The sequence below is a fragment of the Gadus chalcogrammus genome, chromosome 12 (assembly GCF_026213295.1).
Source record: "Gadus chalcogrammus isolate NIFS_2021 chromosome 12, NIFS_Gcha_1.0, whole genome shotgun sequence".
NCBI classification, from domain to species: Eukaryota; Metazoa; Chordata; class Actinopteri; order Gadiformes; family Gadidae; genus Gadus; species Gadus chalcogrammus.
The window spans coordinates 31988645-32005907 of NC_079423.1; the positions used below are offsets into that span (position 1 = coordinate 31988645).

Consider the following 17263-nt stretch of genomic DNA (forward strand, 5'->3'; position numbering starts at 1 on the left):
TTTCACATTACGTCCAAACTGTCATTTCTTCAGATCCTGTTGTTAATTGTAATTCTTTAAATTGTTTATGTTTTAAACTGTATGTTTTGCACCTTTAAGTAAGTTAGATAAAGGATTGGCAAGATCTGAATGTATTTTGGATGATTATTAGACATGTTTAATGAATTGATATTCATAACGTAATAAAGGAATACTAAAAATGAACAAAATATGTCTGTTGTGAATATGCTCCTTGTTATGTCATGTCATGTCCTCTAACCACCAGCAGAGGGAAGTCAACCCGAGGGTAGAGGCAAAGTCTGACAAATGTAGGAATATTTGTCAGAACTTAGCTCAAGTCGAAGTGTTTATGATAAACACCAATTCTATGGTTCGAGCAAGGCTCCTTCTCTAATAAGTCGTTGCTAATTGGGTCTGTGTTTCATGTCCATTCTGCATGCTCGTCAATATCGCTTAGAGCTGAATTGTTCTGGATTGACAGCAGCTGTGGACAATGCAAACATTTCCAATGCTTTTGAAAGGGCATGGGGAGGTTCTACCATTTCTATTTTGACATTTCTCTTTTTACCTTCAACAGAAGGCCATGGCAAGCAGTTATTTGTCTCAACACTGATCCTAACAAAAGGCTCTTTGCACATCACTAGCGATAACCACTATGAATTTGCAGCTGTCGAGTCTGTTTGGCCAACCAATGAGTCCATCCCTCGTTCGTCTGTCTGTCTGTCTGTCTGTTTGTCTTCCTGACACTCTATCTCCGTCTCTCGATCGCCCTCTGTCTGGGTACACGTATGCTTGTTGTCGTTTGTGTTTCACGTCACCAAGGAAACCCAATTTTTCATGCAGGGGTCAACGCTTCCTTCTAAAGGTCTGGACATCTGCTCCCCTGGCCTTACACCCGCCTAGACCTTCACAAGGGCGGCTCGTAGAACAGGGTGGGGTGTGTTTGGACTCTGGGCCAGAATGTAATGTCACCAGTGAGCGCCGAGCCAAGATATATGAGCACGCTACGCATCATTTTGGAATTACAAACATTATTATTTTTGTTATCAATATTCTTCCCTCTATGGTAACTACTGCGGTTTTCCCAACAACAACCTTTATTCAATATTTTACCTAATATATTTTTGGATGGATCGATAATTTGGGATTAATACCAAAAGTAGCCATGCTCTGTACGCGTGGCTCCTCAGACATCATGGATGAACTCCCTGTGTTGCTCAGTGAAGTCTTTAGCCTCCTTACCTCAGGGTTAATGAGGTCATTGCATGACTGTTTCTTTAATTAGTTTTAGAGGTGTTGTCTATTTCCTCATTAAGCCTGAAGCACACCTTTGAGACAAGGGTTGGGATGAGGTCTGATAAAATGGACTTAATTTGATTGACTGTTGCAGTGCAAAGGCTTGGGGGAGCTAGAACTTTTAAGATTTTGAAAAACGGAACAATTGTTCAGTTCACAGGGATTTCCTAACATTGCATTACTACATAGCCTCCCCACTGTGCTAAAGCCTTCCACTGGCAGCCGGCCTGCCACTGTATGGCCCGTCTACCCGCTGATGCCCTGCTAACCACAGGACAGAGCGTGTTTGCCCATCTGGGGGGTGTATGGTGTTCAGTGGTCCAGGACAGACAATGAGATGCACTTTGCAGTATTCACCTCAGCAGACACCAAGCCAACCCTTATGTAATTATCATCATCATCTGTTTATTCAACTGTCAAACACACAAAATCAGTCAGCCAGACATCCATTCAGTTCTATTGGCAACATTGTTCAGAGGCACTGTGTGTGTGTGTGTGTGTGTGTGTGTGTGTGTGTGTGTGTGTGTGTGTGTGTGTGTGTGTGTGTGTGTGTGTGTGTGTGTGTGTGTGTGTGTGTGTGTGTGTGTGTGTGTGTGTGTGAGAATTTAGGTCACTGTTCATGTAGGTCGTCCTGTTGGGGTTGGTGGATGGTGATGTGTCAGGTATAGTATAGTCAGTTTGATATTATCAATCAATAATCAGTACTCGAGGGAGGGGATGTTAAGCAAATTGGTTTTCTCACATCCTTTGGCGGAGGTTTTCTGTCAGTGTATTTCAGTGTCCATACAGCATGGTCAGTTTTGTTGGAACAGTACAACGCAAGAATAATTACACAATGCATCAGATATAGCGTCCATCAGCATTGTTTCTTTCCTTTGTTAACATAAAGGTACTGCATATAATATTTTTTAGAAAAAAAAAAGAAATACAAAAATTTGAATGTAAATCTACAATTGCATCAGAGCATTCATTTTCTAATTAAACAATATGTGGGAGAGTCATCTCTTCATAAATGTTTGTATCTTTGAAAACATGACAACATGCTCAACTGTAGTGTGGCCATTGAACATTTAAACCGATCTTTAAGCAGACCATCCAAACTAAACTAATCTTCATTCTGCAGCATCCCTTCTTGCTCCTCATTGTCTATACAGTGCATTATGTATAAAGATATATTATCCAAATATTTATATTTTTCATGCCTAAAATAAATCACAAATGTCATATGGTGTAAAAATATTCAGTTGTACATGTATCACGGAACGATTTGAGCCAATGTTACATTATTAATCAACATATAAGAAACTGTTTGAAAATCTTCAACAAACATGGAACAAAACAGCCAAATCAGATTAAATTATCGTAAGAGAACATAAAAAAAACAAGCAATACACAAGGACATTTGAACCATTTCAACCTTTAGTCAGACCAGAGAAAAAAACACGTTAATTTCCATGAATACACACGCTACAACCAAATCAAGAACTTTGCCTTTGTAGTGGTCTTGATGATGATGATGGTGTAAAGGTACAATATTTCATATCCAGGCCATATCCATTCATCTGGTATTAAAAGCATTCAGAAAGAAAGTGCAGGATATCATAAAGGGTACACATCCTCAAACCTCCTGGTCCGAGCGTCTGTTCTCTGGCGACAGGAGGACTGAACAAACTCAGATCACCTCTCTCCCCACAGGAGGAGCGGTGATCATTACAGAAATCCCATTACTTTCTTTTATTCTCCAGTTTCCCGGCGTGTTACTTTATTGGCCCCTGGTTGTTATTTGCTGATTAAACCATTCTTTAACGGTGTGTGCGTGCTCCCTCTCTTTAACACACTCAGTAAAAGCACACTGGCTGTCTCCTACAAGGCCCTCATGTGTGTCCGGGAGTGCGCTGCACTTTTGATTGTGTGTACACGTTTGTTTATGTGTGTATTTGTGCGTGTGCGCATGCATGTGTGCCTGGCCGTCGTGTGTGTGTGTGGAGTATATTTGTGTGTGTGTCTAGTGTTTGTGCGTCCTCCTGGGGATACTCACAAACAGATGCCGCCAACTACACCAACCCCAATAGGCGAGTTAAGAGAAAGTGGTGCATTTGGTTCAATGAACAACACAAGCACACTGCAACTGACCTGATTATTCCAACGTGTGTTGAGCTCACTGTGTATGTGACGCAATGGTATGTGAATGTTGTGCATTGCAGACCTGAGAAACACATGAATATAAATGAACTATACAATGTATGTCGAACGAGTGTTCAGGCAGGGTAGCAATAAAGCGATGTTTAATGCTCTCCTTTGGACAAAAAAAATCATTTGGTTTGAGGAGGACCTAACAAATGGTAATGTTAATTATACTTCTGGTCTGTTAACGACACAGGAGAGTGTTCAGGAGAACCCAAACATGGAAATTTGTTTATAAATGAACACATTTACCACAAAGCTACCACTCAACACATCATCCATTCAACTACGAGGAACCATGGGGTATTTTACAATGGATTCTATTATTTGGAATGAGGACATTGTTTTTGTGGGGAGGAAGGCATATTCAGTCAACGTGGACAACGTTTGAGAGCGAAATAAGCTACAGTTGCTGATGGTGGGATACGGTTTCACGGGGGTGGTGATAAGGAGACATTTGAAGCAGCTGCTTCAGGCTTTTCAACGTAGCTGCTACCACCGAAGCATAGAAAAAAGAATCCATAATACTAATAGACCTAGTTGATATTTTAAAACAGACTAAATATAGCCCGGCCCAGTCTTTGTCATCTCTGTCAACGCTGCAACACTTCGTAGAGAGTAGCCAGTGTCAAAGGCACGGTACACCGTTCATCTAGGTATGGCTTTAGACCTCCGAACGCCTCGGGCCTGGACAGTACATAGTGCTGCACTCGTAGCCACAGACCAGAGTGCCAACGGCCACTTAAAGACTGTGTTTCCTGAAGTACTAGAAGAAAAGATTTGAACCCCGTAACAATTCTCTAATGGCAAGCAAAACCAGACGCACACACACACACACATCCGCACTCACACAAATAAAAGGTTATTTCTTTACATTGTCAGCATAACATGAACTAAAGCATCAGGAGCATATATTATATTACATAGATCTATGTGAATACTTTTTTTTGATGTACATAAATTAATTGAACACAAGAAAATATTGAAATAGAGAAATTATTATTTGTCCCGAAACTCTTGAGGCTGGATAGTGCCAATAACCTGTAAATGCACTCACTTACTAGAATCAGTTTATCAGCAACTCAGTCTAACAAGTTATGTTACACACTCACATTCATATATATATATATATATGTATACATAAAAACAATAAATGTTTGTGCTTTCATATTCATTTATAAATAAGATGAATTGGTGTGTTTTGTGTATTACTAGCCTAGCCTCATTTACTGTGATTGTGACCTGGGGTACTGGCAGTCCGATACCGTTGGAAGTACAAACTCATTCACCTACGAGGACATGAAAGAGTCCCCAAAAATATCCGGCTCAGCTCTCTGTGGTGATAACATTTCTATTCTTCCTCCTTTGATGAGACACGAGGCTGTGGAGCTCCCTGCAGTGCGACGGCCGGCTCTCCTTTGTCTTTGGTCTCAGTCTGTTTCTCTCTGGGGAAAAGTCGATGAAACGCCACGTGAAACGTTTCAGGTTCCCTCGCACTCGTTCCTATCACACACACACACACACACACACACACACACACACACACACACACACACACACACACACACACACACACACACACACACACACACACACACACACACACACACACACACACACACACACACACACACCCCAAACTCTTCCCATTGTGTTTAACATCTTCTTCTTCCACTCTCCACCTCTTCTCCTATCTCCTATCTCCTTCCCACCTAATGACGCTCTGTCATTAGGTGAACCCCCCCCCCCCCCCCCCCCCCCCGCCCCCATCAGCTGTAGCCCAGGTTCTCCATCTCGTTGCGGTACCTCAGCTCCGACACCTTGGCCTTGTGCTGCTTGCTCTCCAGGTGCAGCCGGAACTCGTTCTCCTGCTCCGCGCCGCTGTTGCACATGGAGCAGTAGAACTGCCCGCTGGGCGTCACGCACATAGCCAGGTCCCGGGGGATACGCAGCCGGGGCCGCGGGTTGTAGTACGGCCCTGGGGCGAGAGGGAGAGGGGGGAGGGATGGGGGAGAGGGAGCAGGGGGGAGGGATGGAGATGGACTCATTTCTCAATATCATTGTTGATAATTACGTTCCAAAAGTGCCAACAGAGGGAAGTAGAGATTTTGCAATGTGCTACTCTTCGGTGGTGAATTGCACGTTTAGTAAGTAGTAGTACAAGAAGTAGAAGTGGTGAACATTTGCAGAAAGGGAATTAGCCTTCACGCAATAAAAAGCCTGTAGGTGTTAGACAACATAAGCATTAGATCCAGAAATCCAACTCCAGTCCAAAAGAACACTCTGTAACTAGTTATAATGAAACGTACAAACGCACGGCAAAAGACACTAAACAGATTTGCATTATGCTAACTGAACCTCACTTATTTGTGCAATCCATTTCTCTTTTGTACGCACATTTATGTGTGTGTGTTGAGTGTGTGTTGGGTTTACAGTACGAGTGTCAAGCACTTTTCCAAATTGTTCAAGTGACGTACAACTACAGTATGTGAGTGTGGATATAAATAAATGTGCCCAAGATCATATTATCGGTATGTGGTTGAGATGTCACATTAGTTACTGTATCAATTTTCCACTGTCAATCTCACACACACACACACACACACACACACACACACACACCCCCCCCAACACAGACAGACAGACAGACAGACAGACAGACAGACAGACAGACAGACAGACAGACAGACAGACAGACAGACAGACAGACAGACAGACAGACAGACAGACAGACAGACAGACAGACAGACAGACAATTCCTTGAGTTTGCCACAAATAATCAGCAGCTGACTCTCTTTCTCAGTATCAGTGTCGTGGCTGTCAGTATGCCTGTCAGTTTGTCTATCAGTATGTCTGTCTGTATGTCTGTCATCCGGCCTATGATGAGTCCACTCCCCTGACATAATAACCGAGGATGAAACAGCAGAACCAGCGGCAGCCAGCCTGCTCTACTGGTTCTTCTGCTCGCAGACGGATCAATTTAGAGCTCTAACTCCACCAACGCAATCGACTGAGTGACCCTCGCTGTGCAAAGGTTTTGTAAAATATGCTAAACTGTACGTTAAAGATGGACTGACAGTATGGAAAGATGAAATCATGGACACATGACAACATATATATTATATTGAGACTTTGAAATATGTATATGCTATCTAATGACGTAAGACATCTCCATTCTAACCAATTGATTTATGTATTTGAACTATTATCAATTTATTACATATTTTACTAATTGATTCTTCATTTTATATGAGCTGTTTATGACATTCCGTAACACACGCCCATATAGCACACCTAGTATTACAGCATCTGTTTTCTAGAGCTGTTTACACACAGGCTGGATCCAGATAAAGAGTGGGCTCTTCCTGTCCGTGGTCGCCCTGTGATTGGACGGTGTGATGTCTACCTGGCACTAACGGCAGCACCTGCGCCAGGCGCCGGGTCTTCATCAGTCGGTACTCGCTGCTGTCCTTCCTGTGTCTCCTGGGAGGCACCTCGCTCCCGTCCCTGCGACAGACGATCACATCGTCAAACATATAGAGTAAAACCAAAGACTGTATGAGGAGAAAAACAACGTGTGACATCACTGACGTTACGTCTGTGATGTCACACGTCGGAGTACACAAGGCCGTCTGGGGACGACGATGTGCCCGCCCTACGTGTTCCACTGGGGGCCCAAGCTAGTGTTTGAGACTCCTGCTACTAGCAGTGACGATTGATCTGTTGAGGGCGGGACTAAATGGCCGACTCGCGCTAGCCTACGGCCAAACAACTGTGTGATAAAATAAAAATGTCAAACAGGAACCTGCAGAATATATAATATGGGGATGAAATATCCACAGAGATTCTGATGATTGATTGGCTTTTTAATCTGAGAATTAAATAACATTTCTTCCCGTTTGCAAATAATGTGGCTTGCGACCAACGCGGAGCCCGTAGAGGCCGATATAGGAACTACGGTCGCTTCCAGCTGGGCTTGGCTGAGCTATGCGGTCTGATGCCCGTTTGGCTCAAGAACAGAGAACCGGCGGTCACAGCTGCCACCTGAGTACTACATGTTTCATATAGAGTGAGAGAACAAAACTCAGCGGCAATCACATTTCCAGAGAGTCACAGTTTTCTAGCCTTGTTTTTGACAAACAGTTTTAATATTGCATTCTGTTCTATTGGATTCTGTTCTTGCAGTTTATACCTCAGCCATGGGTTCGCCAAGCCAGCCATAAACTCGGGAGCTCAACTCTGCATCTGCCTCCAGATAAAAGTCTGGAACCACAACAACATTCAGTCGGCCAATCGGCAAACCGCAGCGAGTAACATAGCAATCACCGGGGAGACGCTGTTTCAGGAATTAGTTAAATGTGAACGTTATTGGCGTGCCGAAGCCTCAGCTGCAAAGTCAAATTGACTGCCGACGCCTTTCCACGAACATAGCTGACCTTGCAGGGTCTCCAGACCCAACGAGGGGAGCCAATAGGGTCTGGCTCTGTGGGGCTACCTCAGTCAACAAGACCAAACGGGTCTTATGTCTAAAGCCACTGCTACAGCAGCAGCAGTAGTCTGAGCTCGGGCTGCACGATTAATCAAATACAAACCGAAATCGCGATGTAATAGAACACAATATGCCAATCGCGAAGGCTGCGTAGAAAAAAATTTGATTAATACAGAACATAAGGAAATAAAAAAGAAAAAAAAAACGCATACTAAATCACAATAGCAAAATATTGGTCTAAACAATCCCAATTTGACTATTTCCCCAAATCGTTCAGCCGTAGTGGAATCCCGTCTGAACCGTGTCCCTGGATAACACCCACGTGTTGCTGGAGTTCTGCTGGGCCTCGGCGAGCCGCAGCTTCTTGGCGTGGTTCTTGCCGTGGTAGTGGGCCTGAGCGACGGCCAGCGAGCTGAACGAGGCGTCACACAGCTTACAGTAGTCGTTCTCTGTGGCCAGGATGACCCGAGTGGCCCCCTTGTACAGCGGCTGCAGGCGCAGACACACACAGAAACACATCGCTGGGTTAGGAGGCTAGGAGGAGGAGATGGAGATGGGGGCTGATATGTTCGTATGAAATCAGAGGACGTTTTTTGCCGTATGTCTGAATAATATTTGACATGTGTGTCGACTTTTCTTGTCGCTCTTAAGAGCAGAATTTAAGAAAGGTGAACTCATTTTCTGAACTTGATCAAATGTTGTTCCATTAATAAATAGTATACATGTCATACTGCTGCTAAGAACAATAAACGCAAGGATAAAATATCTACATTACTCCAGAACCAAAATGTTAGTACATCGAGGTATTGGATGACACATGTTATTTTATCTGACGAGGACCCGTCTTGTTCATGTGATCCTGACAGGGGACGCCAAATCACACCCGGCCTCATCAGTCCCGGTCCTGGTGGGTGCGTCACCTCCAAGAACACATGGCTCTGGCGTGCTTCCGTGTGAGGGGTGACCTCACCTGTCGGCCCGTGTCTCCGTCACCGGGCCCCGCGCTGAGGGGGGCAGGGCCCCCCGACTCCAGCACCTCGAGGACCCGGGCCCCGGGCGGCTGCTGGCTGCCTGCGTAGAAGTTACGCAACTTCTTGCTGTGATTCTTTCCCTAAACGTGAGTAGACATTTGTGAGAGGAGGGTTAGGGTTAGTAACTAGGGTTAGTGACCCACTTACTGACTAGGGTTAGTAAGAGTAACCACTGTGTTGTTCTTGTAAATTAATATATATTGTATTTGAATACAATATTTATACGCATCATAAATAAACATTTATCATCATTTCATGAAAACAAAAAATACCAATTTAGCAAATCCAGAACCTAACTTTTCCAACATGGTAATGTCTGCCAGTTTGAAACCATAACTTAATTTAAAGAGCACATATTATGCTTTTTCGACTTTTATGACCTATAAACGTTGTTATAATGATTTATAGTCATGTTTAACTGTACTAAAGGGTCAAATAATGACGTACATGCATTTAGACGTAATCCCTGCTGACCGTCTGGGTTTGCCTGTGCAGAACGCTAAACACTAGGGACGCCCGTCGCCATTCACTCGTTCAAATTTCCGGGATTTATCTACGTAGAACAATCCGGATTTTCCATGTATGGTAATGCTGCAACATGCTTTTCCGGACGGTAACCAATCACAACGAAGTGGGGTTGGCAGAAGGGGGGCGAGGGGCGGAGAAGGACGAAGCCGAGTGTCGACAGAGAATGCTGAAAGCGCCCAGATGAGAGGAAGAGTTTTCCGAAAATCTAACATCGTTTTTTGTGCTGTGATTCGTGTCATGTTGCTCTATAGGGCCTAAAAAAAAGAAAAGTTTGGTTCCTGTTGGTTGTCAGTTGAGGTCATGGGCAGGTAGGGAATTTATTTATTTTTTTCCAGCAGCAGCGAATGATAGGTAGGTTGTTTTAATTTAAAAAGAGAGAATGCGCTCATCCTTGTACAGAATGAAGAGGTGCCGTACAAAAACGTAATCTATAGTTTGCATCCAAACTTTTTCTTTTTTTCTTCCATGATCATAAAATAATTTGGGGTCGGTCGGAAACTGGAACCAAACACTTTTTAATTTTTTAGGCCTAGGAGTCATTAATAAGAAACAAAGACCATAAAAGCGGTAGTATACTAGGAGCTCTTTAACCGACCTGGTAGTGGGCGTGGGCCTGCTGGGCCGAGTTGAGCGTCACGTTGCACAGCTTACAGTACAGCGGTTTGCACAGTTCCTCCAGGCCGCCGTCGGGGTCGTCCACGCCCAGCGGGGAGCCCTCCTCCTGGAGGTACTCGCCGGCGGGGGCCGCGTGCCCCGGCAGGGGCCCCGGGGGGGGGGGCCGCCCGGGGAGGGGGCAGGGGACCAGCGCCGGGAGGGGGGGCAGACAGGGCGGCGGTCCGTGGAGCCGGGGGGGCGGCTGGGAGGGGGGCGGGGCCGGGGGCGGGGGGGAGGACATGGGGCCCGGGGGAAGCGTGAACCGTGCGCCCCTGGGGGCCCCTAGAAGCGGGGGCCCGAGTGCGTGCGCGGGACTCCCTGGGGGGGGGCCCATGGTCTGCGAGAGGTCGAGCGGTGGAGTCCTCAGCACGTGCATGTGGTCCATGGGGGGGTGCACCAGGGCGTGGGCCATCGGCGGGAGCCCCATGGGGGGGGGGCCCATGTTGTGCACCTGGGCGATGAGCGGGGGCCTCAGAGTGTGCACCGAGGCCATCGGCGGGGGGCCCAGCGCCTGACCGCTCATCAGCGTCGGGGGTCCCAGGGCCGGAGCGGGGATCATGGGGGGGGGGCCGAGGGGTTGGGCGGGGGCCATGGGCGGGGGCCCCAGCTGGTGCAGGGCCTCCATGTGGTGGAAGGGCTGCTGGGGGGCGCTGAAGAGAGCGAGGGGGGGCTTCATGACGCTCTCTGGGCCTGCTGGGACTCAGGGCAGAGAGGGCACGCTGCTCAGTGGAAGCTCCGCCGCGATACAAAGACGGCTGTCTTTGTATCGTGATCCCAAAGAGACTCAGGCCCAATCCCATTTCTACCCCTCAACCCTTACCCTTACCCCTCCCCCTTGTTTTGAAGGGGTAAGGGGTAGAAATGGGATTGGGCCTTCAACTTTACTTAAAGGACAAATCCGGTGTAAACTGGATTTTGGATTTGTTTGGTATGATAACGTTTTGGAGCAAGAAAAACGCATATAGACGCATTCTTCAGTTGGCTGTTATGAGCCGATTCTATCAAAACGTGGAACGATAGGGGCATGTGTTATGGTAAAAACGAAATCGCTCTTAACGAGGCGTTGATAACTTTGTAAGTGTACAGATTGTTTATTAAAAAGGACATTATATACACACAATACCATCAGTAGATCAGCCTTCATAGATTGCGTGTTGCTAACGGATGGCACAATCTCTGTGTTTGTCAATCTACCTATCGAGTCTTAAAAACAAGATGGCGTCGACGGGTGATCTGATGGTATCCTTTTTAATAAACAATCTGTACACTTACAAAGTTATCAATGCCTCGTTTTATATGTTAAGACCCCTATTATACTTCCAAAGAAGTGTCTGGCTACTTCTAGCCTTTTAAGTGGTTTAAAATAGCGATTTAGATTTTACCATAACAAATGCCCCCATCGTTCCAAGTTTATAGCGTTTTGGTAGAATCGGCTAAGAACAGCCAACTTAAGAATGCGTCTATGCACGCTTTTTTGCTTCCAAACTAACATTCCAACTCGTTATCATGCTAAACATATCCCAGATCCATTTTACACCGGATTTGTCCTTTAAACTATAGCTGCATTATTATTGTAGACTTCCCAATCCATCATTACCATAATTATGCATACATTATTATTTCTCCGAAATTATAGATGGATGGATGGATGGATGGATGGATGGATGGATGGAAGGATGGATAGATAGATCTTTATTAATCTCCCGGAGAGGAGATTCGTTTGTCACAGGCCGGCAGCAATGGAGGACACAGGATAAAATACAATACAATGAAAATACAAAGCCGTGCTAAAAATAGATAAAAGTAAGGACAGCTAAAGTAAGGACTAACACAACAAACTGTATAAATTAAGAAGGGACCCAGTGCCAGTGCTTCACCGTATATTAAAGTGTGTGAATGCAATGTAAAAAAACAAAGCGAAGATAATGGGTAAACATGAGGGATACGGAATGAATCATAGATAATGACATTAATGCGAGGATCCACAGAAATGGACGCACAGAACAGAGCGAACAGTGCGTGATGAGATCAGCGAGTGGGGCAGGCCGTGGCTCAGAGCCCGGGGCCGGAGGGATGCACAACAGAGAGGGCGAGGGCAAGAGCCATCCCGAGGAACACAAGAGCTTCTCCCTCCAACGGGCATCACAGGCATCAGGAGAGGCTTCTGCTGCAGCCATGCATACGGAGGACTACTCTCACAGACACACGCATCGCACAAACACTCACAACCACTCTGATGTCTCTACACACACACACACACACACACACACACACAACGTTGACTGTGAGGATAAGAGTTGTGTCTATTCATCATCTATTTATGTGTCTATTCATGTATGATCAGAGCCTGAAGTCGAATGGCTTGGCTGGGCAGATTGCACATTAACAATGTTGTTGTCGTATGTTTGTTTGCGTCCATTTGTGTGCATGTGTGTTTGTGTGTGTGTGTGTGTGTGTGTGTGTGCTTTTATGTGTGTGTGTACAGTGTATGTATGAAACAGCAAATATGGATTATTAGGGACATTTTGAAAATGTATGGTATGTTTGTGTGTCTCTGAGTGTGTGGAACCACATTTATTCCCCGAACATCATTAGCTTTGCGCTACGCCAGCAGCTGTGTCAAAGCTCACTGTGCTGGAAGCTTCTATCAGGCGCTTTATTGGACACCCGACAGCGATGATTCATGAACCCGAAATAACACCCCTTAATGTTTGTTTTTCCGACTGCTGAAGCTTGCGATCTGTCCATCCGTCTCTATACAGAGCCTCTCTATCTGTCTGTCTGTCTGTCTCCACGTGTCATGCCTTGTTTGGCCCTCAGCCACACGGTCTGTCCGATTGTCTGTCCCCTAACATCATGACCTCAGGAGAAAGGCATGCTGGACGGAAGACTGCGAGGCCAGCCAGAAGGTGACTGCTAGCTTTAGGAGTGGACCAGTATAGCTCTGATGGTACACCCTAGCTACTTGATATGGTACTTTAGTACTATATCAAGTGCTATAGCACTATTTAGTACTCTATGTACTTTCTATTCCCTGGGATTCAAGGTCTCAAAAGGTATGCATGATATTAGAATTGAAATTAAAGTTAAAAATAGACCCTTCGCCCACTCCGTCATGTCTAGTGTGTGGTGCCAAATACCGTGCACGTGCCTACGTAAACGACCCTACTCAGGGTTATGGCATGTCTTCAACATCTCACCATTAGCACCAAACAGAAGCTGATTGATGGGCGGCTGACACAGCGGGAGGAAATAGACGCAACACAAAAGTTAAACCGCTCGGCCCCAGACTGAGATTCACTCATCGGGGAAATTGTTTCTGTTCTAAAATGAGTTCTGTTCAAGATAACGGAAAATAGAACACGATACCGCTGAAACAATGACATGAGAACGATGTTACCATATCCACTGGAAAGGGGGTACAGACTAAGCCTTAGAGCGCTTAGACTAAGCCTCAAGTTGCTGAGCCTGTTCTCTTAATATGGCCTACGGTCACACCCTAATGTCTGCAGTTAACCTGTACTGTAGTCCCATGCTTATGAATGACTTCTATCTAGAAAAACCCACTGTTCGCTACTGGCTCTAGGTGACTAGAATAGAGTCAATTCTTAATAACCACTTTAATACGGTCTGGCCTCTGGCGGCGCTCCAATATTCTGGGAGCAATTTCTCAGGAGCATCGAGAGAGCGACCAAAACACAACTGATGCAATTTACCGAAAAACACAAACAAAACCCAAAGCTCTCTTCAGTGAGGAAGGCTCTCTCGGTGGACCCTGGGGCCTCGAACACGATGGACGCTAAGTGCCAATTATGTGAGCTACTTCATGTGCAAGGCTGTTCCGTCCAGCAGCTAATCCCAGGCTGGGCTTTTCCCCCCGGGGGAGTGTGAGGGGCCGAGAATCTCTGTCCCGTACGGCAGCGAACCGCCCCCGAACGCAGGGGGCGAGTCAGTCTGGAACCACACAGAAGAGCGAAAGTTCTGGAGTGATCTATACCTGCTGTCTATGTGACTGTATCTATCTCTACCTGGTGTCTATGTGACTGTATCTATCTCTACCTGGTGTCTATGTGACTGTATCTATCTATACCTGGTGTCTATGTGACTGTATCTATCTCTACCTGGTGTCTATGTGACTGTATCTATCTATACCTGGTGTCTATGTGACTGTATCTATCTATACCTGGTGTCTATGTGACTGTATCTATCTCTACCTGCTGTCTATGTGACTGTATCTATCTATAACTGGTGTCTATGTGACTGTATCTATCTATAACTGGTGTCTATGTGACTGTATCTATCTATACCTGGTGTCTATGTGACTGTATCTATCTCTACCTGCTGTCTATGTGACTGTATCTATCTCTACCTGGTGTCTATGTGACTGTATCTATCTCTACCTGCTGTCTATGTGACTGTATCTATCTATACCTGGTGTCTATGTGACTGTATCTATCTCTACCTGGTGTCTATGTGACTGTATCTATCTCTACCTGCTGTCTATGTGACTGTATCTATCTCTACCTGGTGTCTATGTGACTGTATCTATCTATACCTGGTGTCTCTGTGACTGTATCTATTTCTACCTGCGTCTATGTGACTGTATCTATCTATACCTGGTGTCTATGTGACTGTATCTATCTATACCTGGTGTCTATGTGACTGTATCTATCTATACCTGCTGTCTATGTGACTATCTATCTATACCTGCTGTCTATGTGACTGTATCTATCTATACCTGGTGTCTATGTGGCTGTATCTATCTATACCTGGTGTCTATGTGGCTGTATCTATCTATACCTGGTGTCTATCTGACTGTATCTATCTATACCTGGTGTCTATGTGGCTGTATCTATCTATACCTGGTGTATACCTGTGTGGAGAAACGTGTTAGACACTCACTGCTGCATCAGCAACCAACGCTCGTCCCAACAGTCTGTCATTAGTCCTATTACCTTGTGTGCGTGTGCGTGTGTGTGTATGTGTATGTGTATGTGTATGTGTATGTGTATGTGTGCGTGTGCGTGGAGGATGGGGGTAAATAGGGGGTGGGGGGGTGGGCAAGTGTTTTTTTTTTTTTTTTCCTGCAACAGAAAACACTAATGAGCCACTAATGTATGCAACCTTATTATAGGACACTGTGATGTAACATAATTTATATCATATGTAATAACTCACTATAATAACCCTTCACCAACAATTATCCTCATTCGATATTACATCAACAAAGCAATGCACGCACGCACACGCACACACTATCCCTTGCCTTCCACATGTATACAGCATGAACAACTAAAGAAGGACGGCAAATGCCAGAAATACACGTGTGTTGTGTGTTTCTCTATATAGCCTACTCGTGAAACTTCTCCCCTTTAAACTACCAATTCATAAAATCCTGTCGCTTTTGTTTATGTTTAATCTTTGTCTATTTTTAGTGCCCACCATCACCACTGCCGTTGGTCCAACGCATTGAGACACAAAGCTTCCATCCTGGAGTCGGTCATCTGTCTGCTCTATAGAGACTCCCGTTATAAATAGGCCAAGTGTTCATTTTCTTCACCGTTTCTCGAGTTGTGCGGGGCCACATCAATTATGAAGTGATGTGAAGCCTTACATGAATCCCGTACCGATTCCATCTGCACCACTGGGCGCCGGGAGAATATATGTACGTTCAACGGCCTGGGTAGTGGGTACATCGTTTCTGAACATCATACTTTTGCCCCGCATATGTGCGGGGAAACCTGAAATGGGTGTAAGTATTGGATCTTGCTGGCTCTGAGAAAGTTTCATACTCTTGAGCTAAATAATATTGTGGTCCATGAATACATTGCTTATGCCCTTAAAATATGCTGACTATATTTGCCTGAAAACAAATTGAAAGACCAAGTTCTTTGACTGTTAGTCTACTGAAATATCATTAGTCGTCATTTATCCGGCAAACAACAGTGGCATTTACATTTACATTTAGGGCATTAAGCAGACGCTTTAGCAAAAGCTTCTTACAAAGCACATTTGTCAGTGGCCAGCGTGTAGCCAACTTGACAACATATAATTAACCATACTGAAATGTGTGCCACACGGGTCAAACTGTTATAATCCGTCAAATCCATATTTATATAATTTGTTGTGTTATCACGCTAAAAGCCTGAAAGCATGGCTCATGTTTGAGGCGTCATGAACACACACACCCACACAGTGTCACATCAGCATATGTCACCATCAGCTGCGAAGACAGACTGGAGGAAACGCAATAGTGCAAAGTTGACCAAATAGCATATAGACCAAGAAAGGACAGAGAAAAGCGCGTTTATCAGGATATGATTTTTTTTTCTGAATTAGTATCTAAACTACCGATCAGTTCAAAATCCAGTCAAACCCTAAGCATCCCGGGGACTCCTGCGCCCATCTACAGACGATCTCTTCCGAGAAGATGCTGACAATTGTGCGACAAGATCTTGATTTATATCCCAGGAGGTGCCGGGAATAGACTTATGAGAGTGGCCAGGGGCTCATCCCCACAGCACACTAAGATGAGGACAGAAAATATAATGAAGCCGGTTTAAACAGTGCGTTTCTTCAGTGCGTTTCAGCGGATAGATTTTCATTCTGATGCCTTTTTTTACCCACATTAGCGAATATGATTGTTCAAAGACTGTGGCTCCTTACAGGAAACAAAAGCCCTCCTTACCTGGGAAGCGAGCGAGGTAATGGCCCGTGTCAGTGAAGCTGAAATGTCTGCAGAATGGTGCACTTTGGTAGTAGGATGCCTCTCTGTTCTTCATGTGCAGCGCCATCATCCCCGTGCTCAACTTCTCGCCCAAACGGAGCGGCTGCAGCCAGCCAGCAGCAGCCAGCAGGTCCGAACCATCAGCATCCTACGGTGTCTGATCGCTCCGTATGAGAGGGGTGTTCTCAAGTGCAGAGAGGAAGAGTGATAACGTACAATAATGTCGATGTTTTCTCTCTTATGACTAGAACCCACGACGTTATATCGTTGGGGAATAAGGGCTTTACGAAACAGCTTTCGTTAAAATAATGGAGCACTGGTGGATAAATGGATGGATGTTTTTTTCAGGACTCC

General features: G+C 45.2%; 1 protein-coding gene across 1 annotated transcript; it reads right to left on the bottom strand.

Annotated features, from left to right (window-relative positions):
* Positions 1-5249: 5249 nt before the first annotated feature.
* Positions 5250-16991, bottom strand: zmat3 (zinc finger, matrin-type 3). The gene is made up of 6 exons (XM_056603322.1): positions 16871-16991; positions 10124-10875; positions 8940-9080; positions 8292-8458; positions 6887-6987; positions 5250-5458 (listed from the first exon to the last, which is right to left on the bottom strand). Exons 1-6 carry the CDS (start codon positions 16977-16979, stop codon positions 5250-5252), a joined length of 1479 nt encoding a protein of 492 aa, XP_056459297.1. The 5' UTR covers positions 16980-16991.
* Between the last annotated feature and the right edge of the window lie 272 nt (positions 16992-17263).

Bases quoted from the DNA above. Each gene is read 5' to 3' on its own strand.
- zmat3 (XM_056603322.1), bottom strand. From the start codon at position 16,979: ATGATGGCGCTGCACATGAAGAACAGAGAGGCATCCTACTACCAAAGT. The intron at 8,459-8,939 runs GTGAGGTCACCC...CTGCGCCTGCAG, and splicing joins ACGGAGACACGGGCCGACAG to CCGCTGTACAAGGGGGCCAC. The intron at 5,459-6,886 runs GTAGACATCACA...CTCTCGCCCCAG, and splicing joins GGTGCTGCCGTTAGTGCCAG to GGCCGTACTACAACCCGCGG.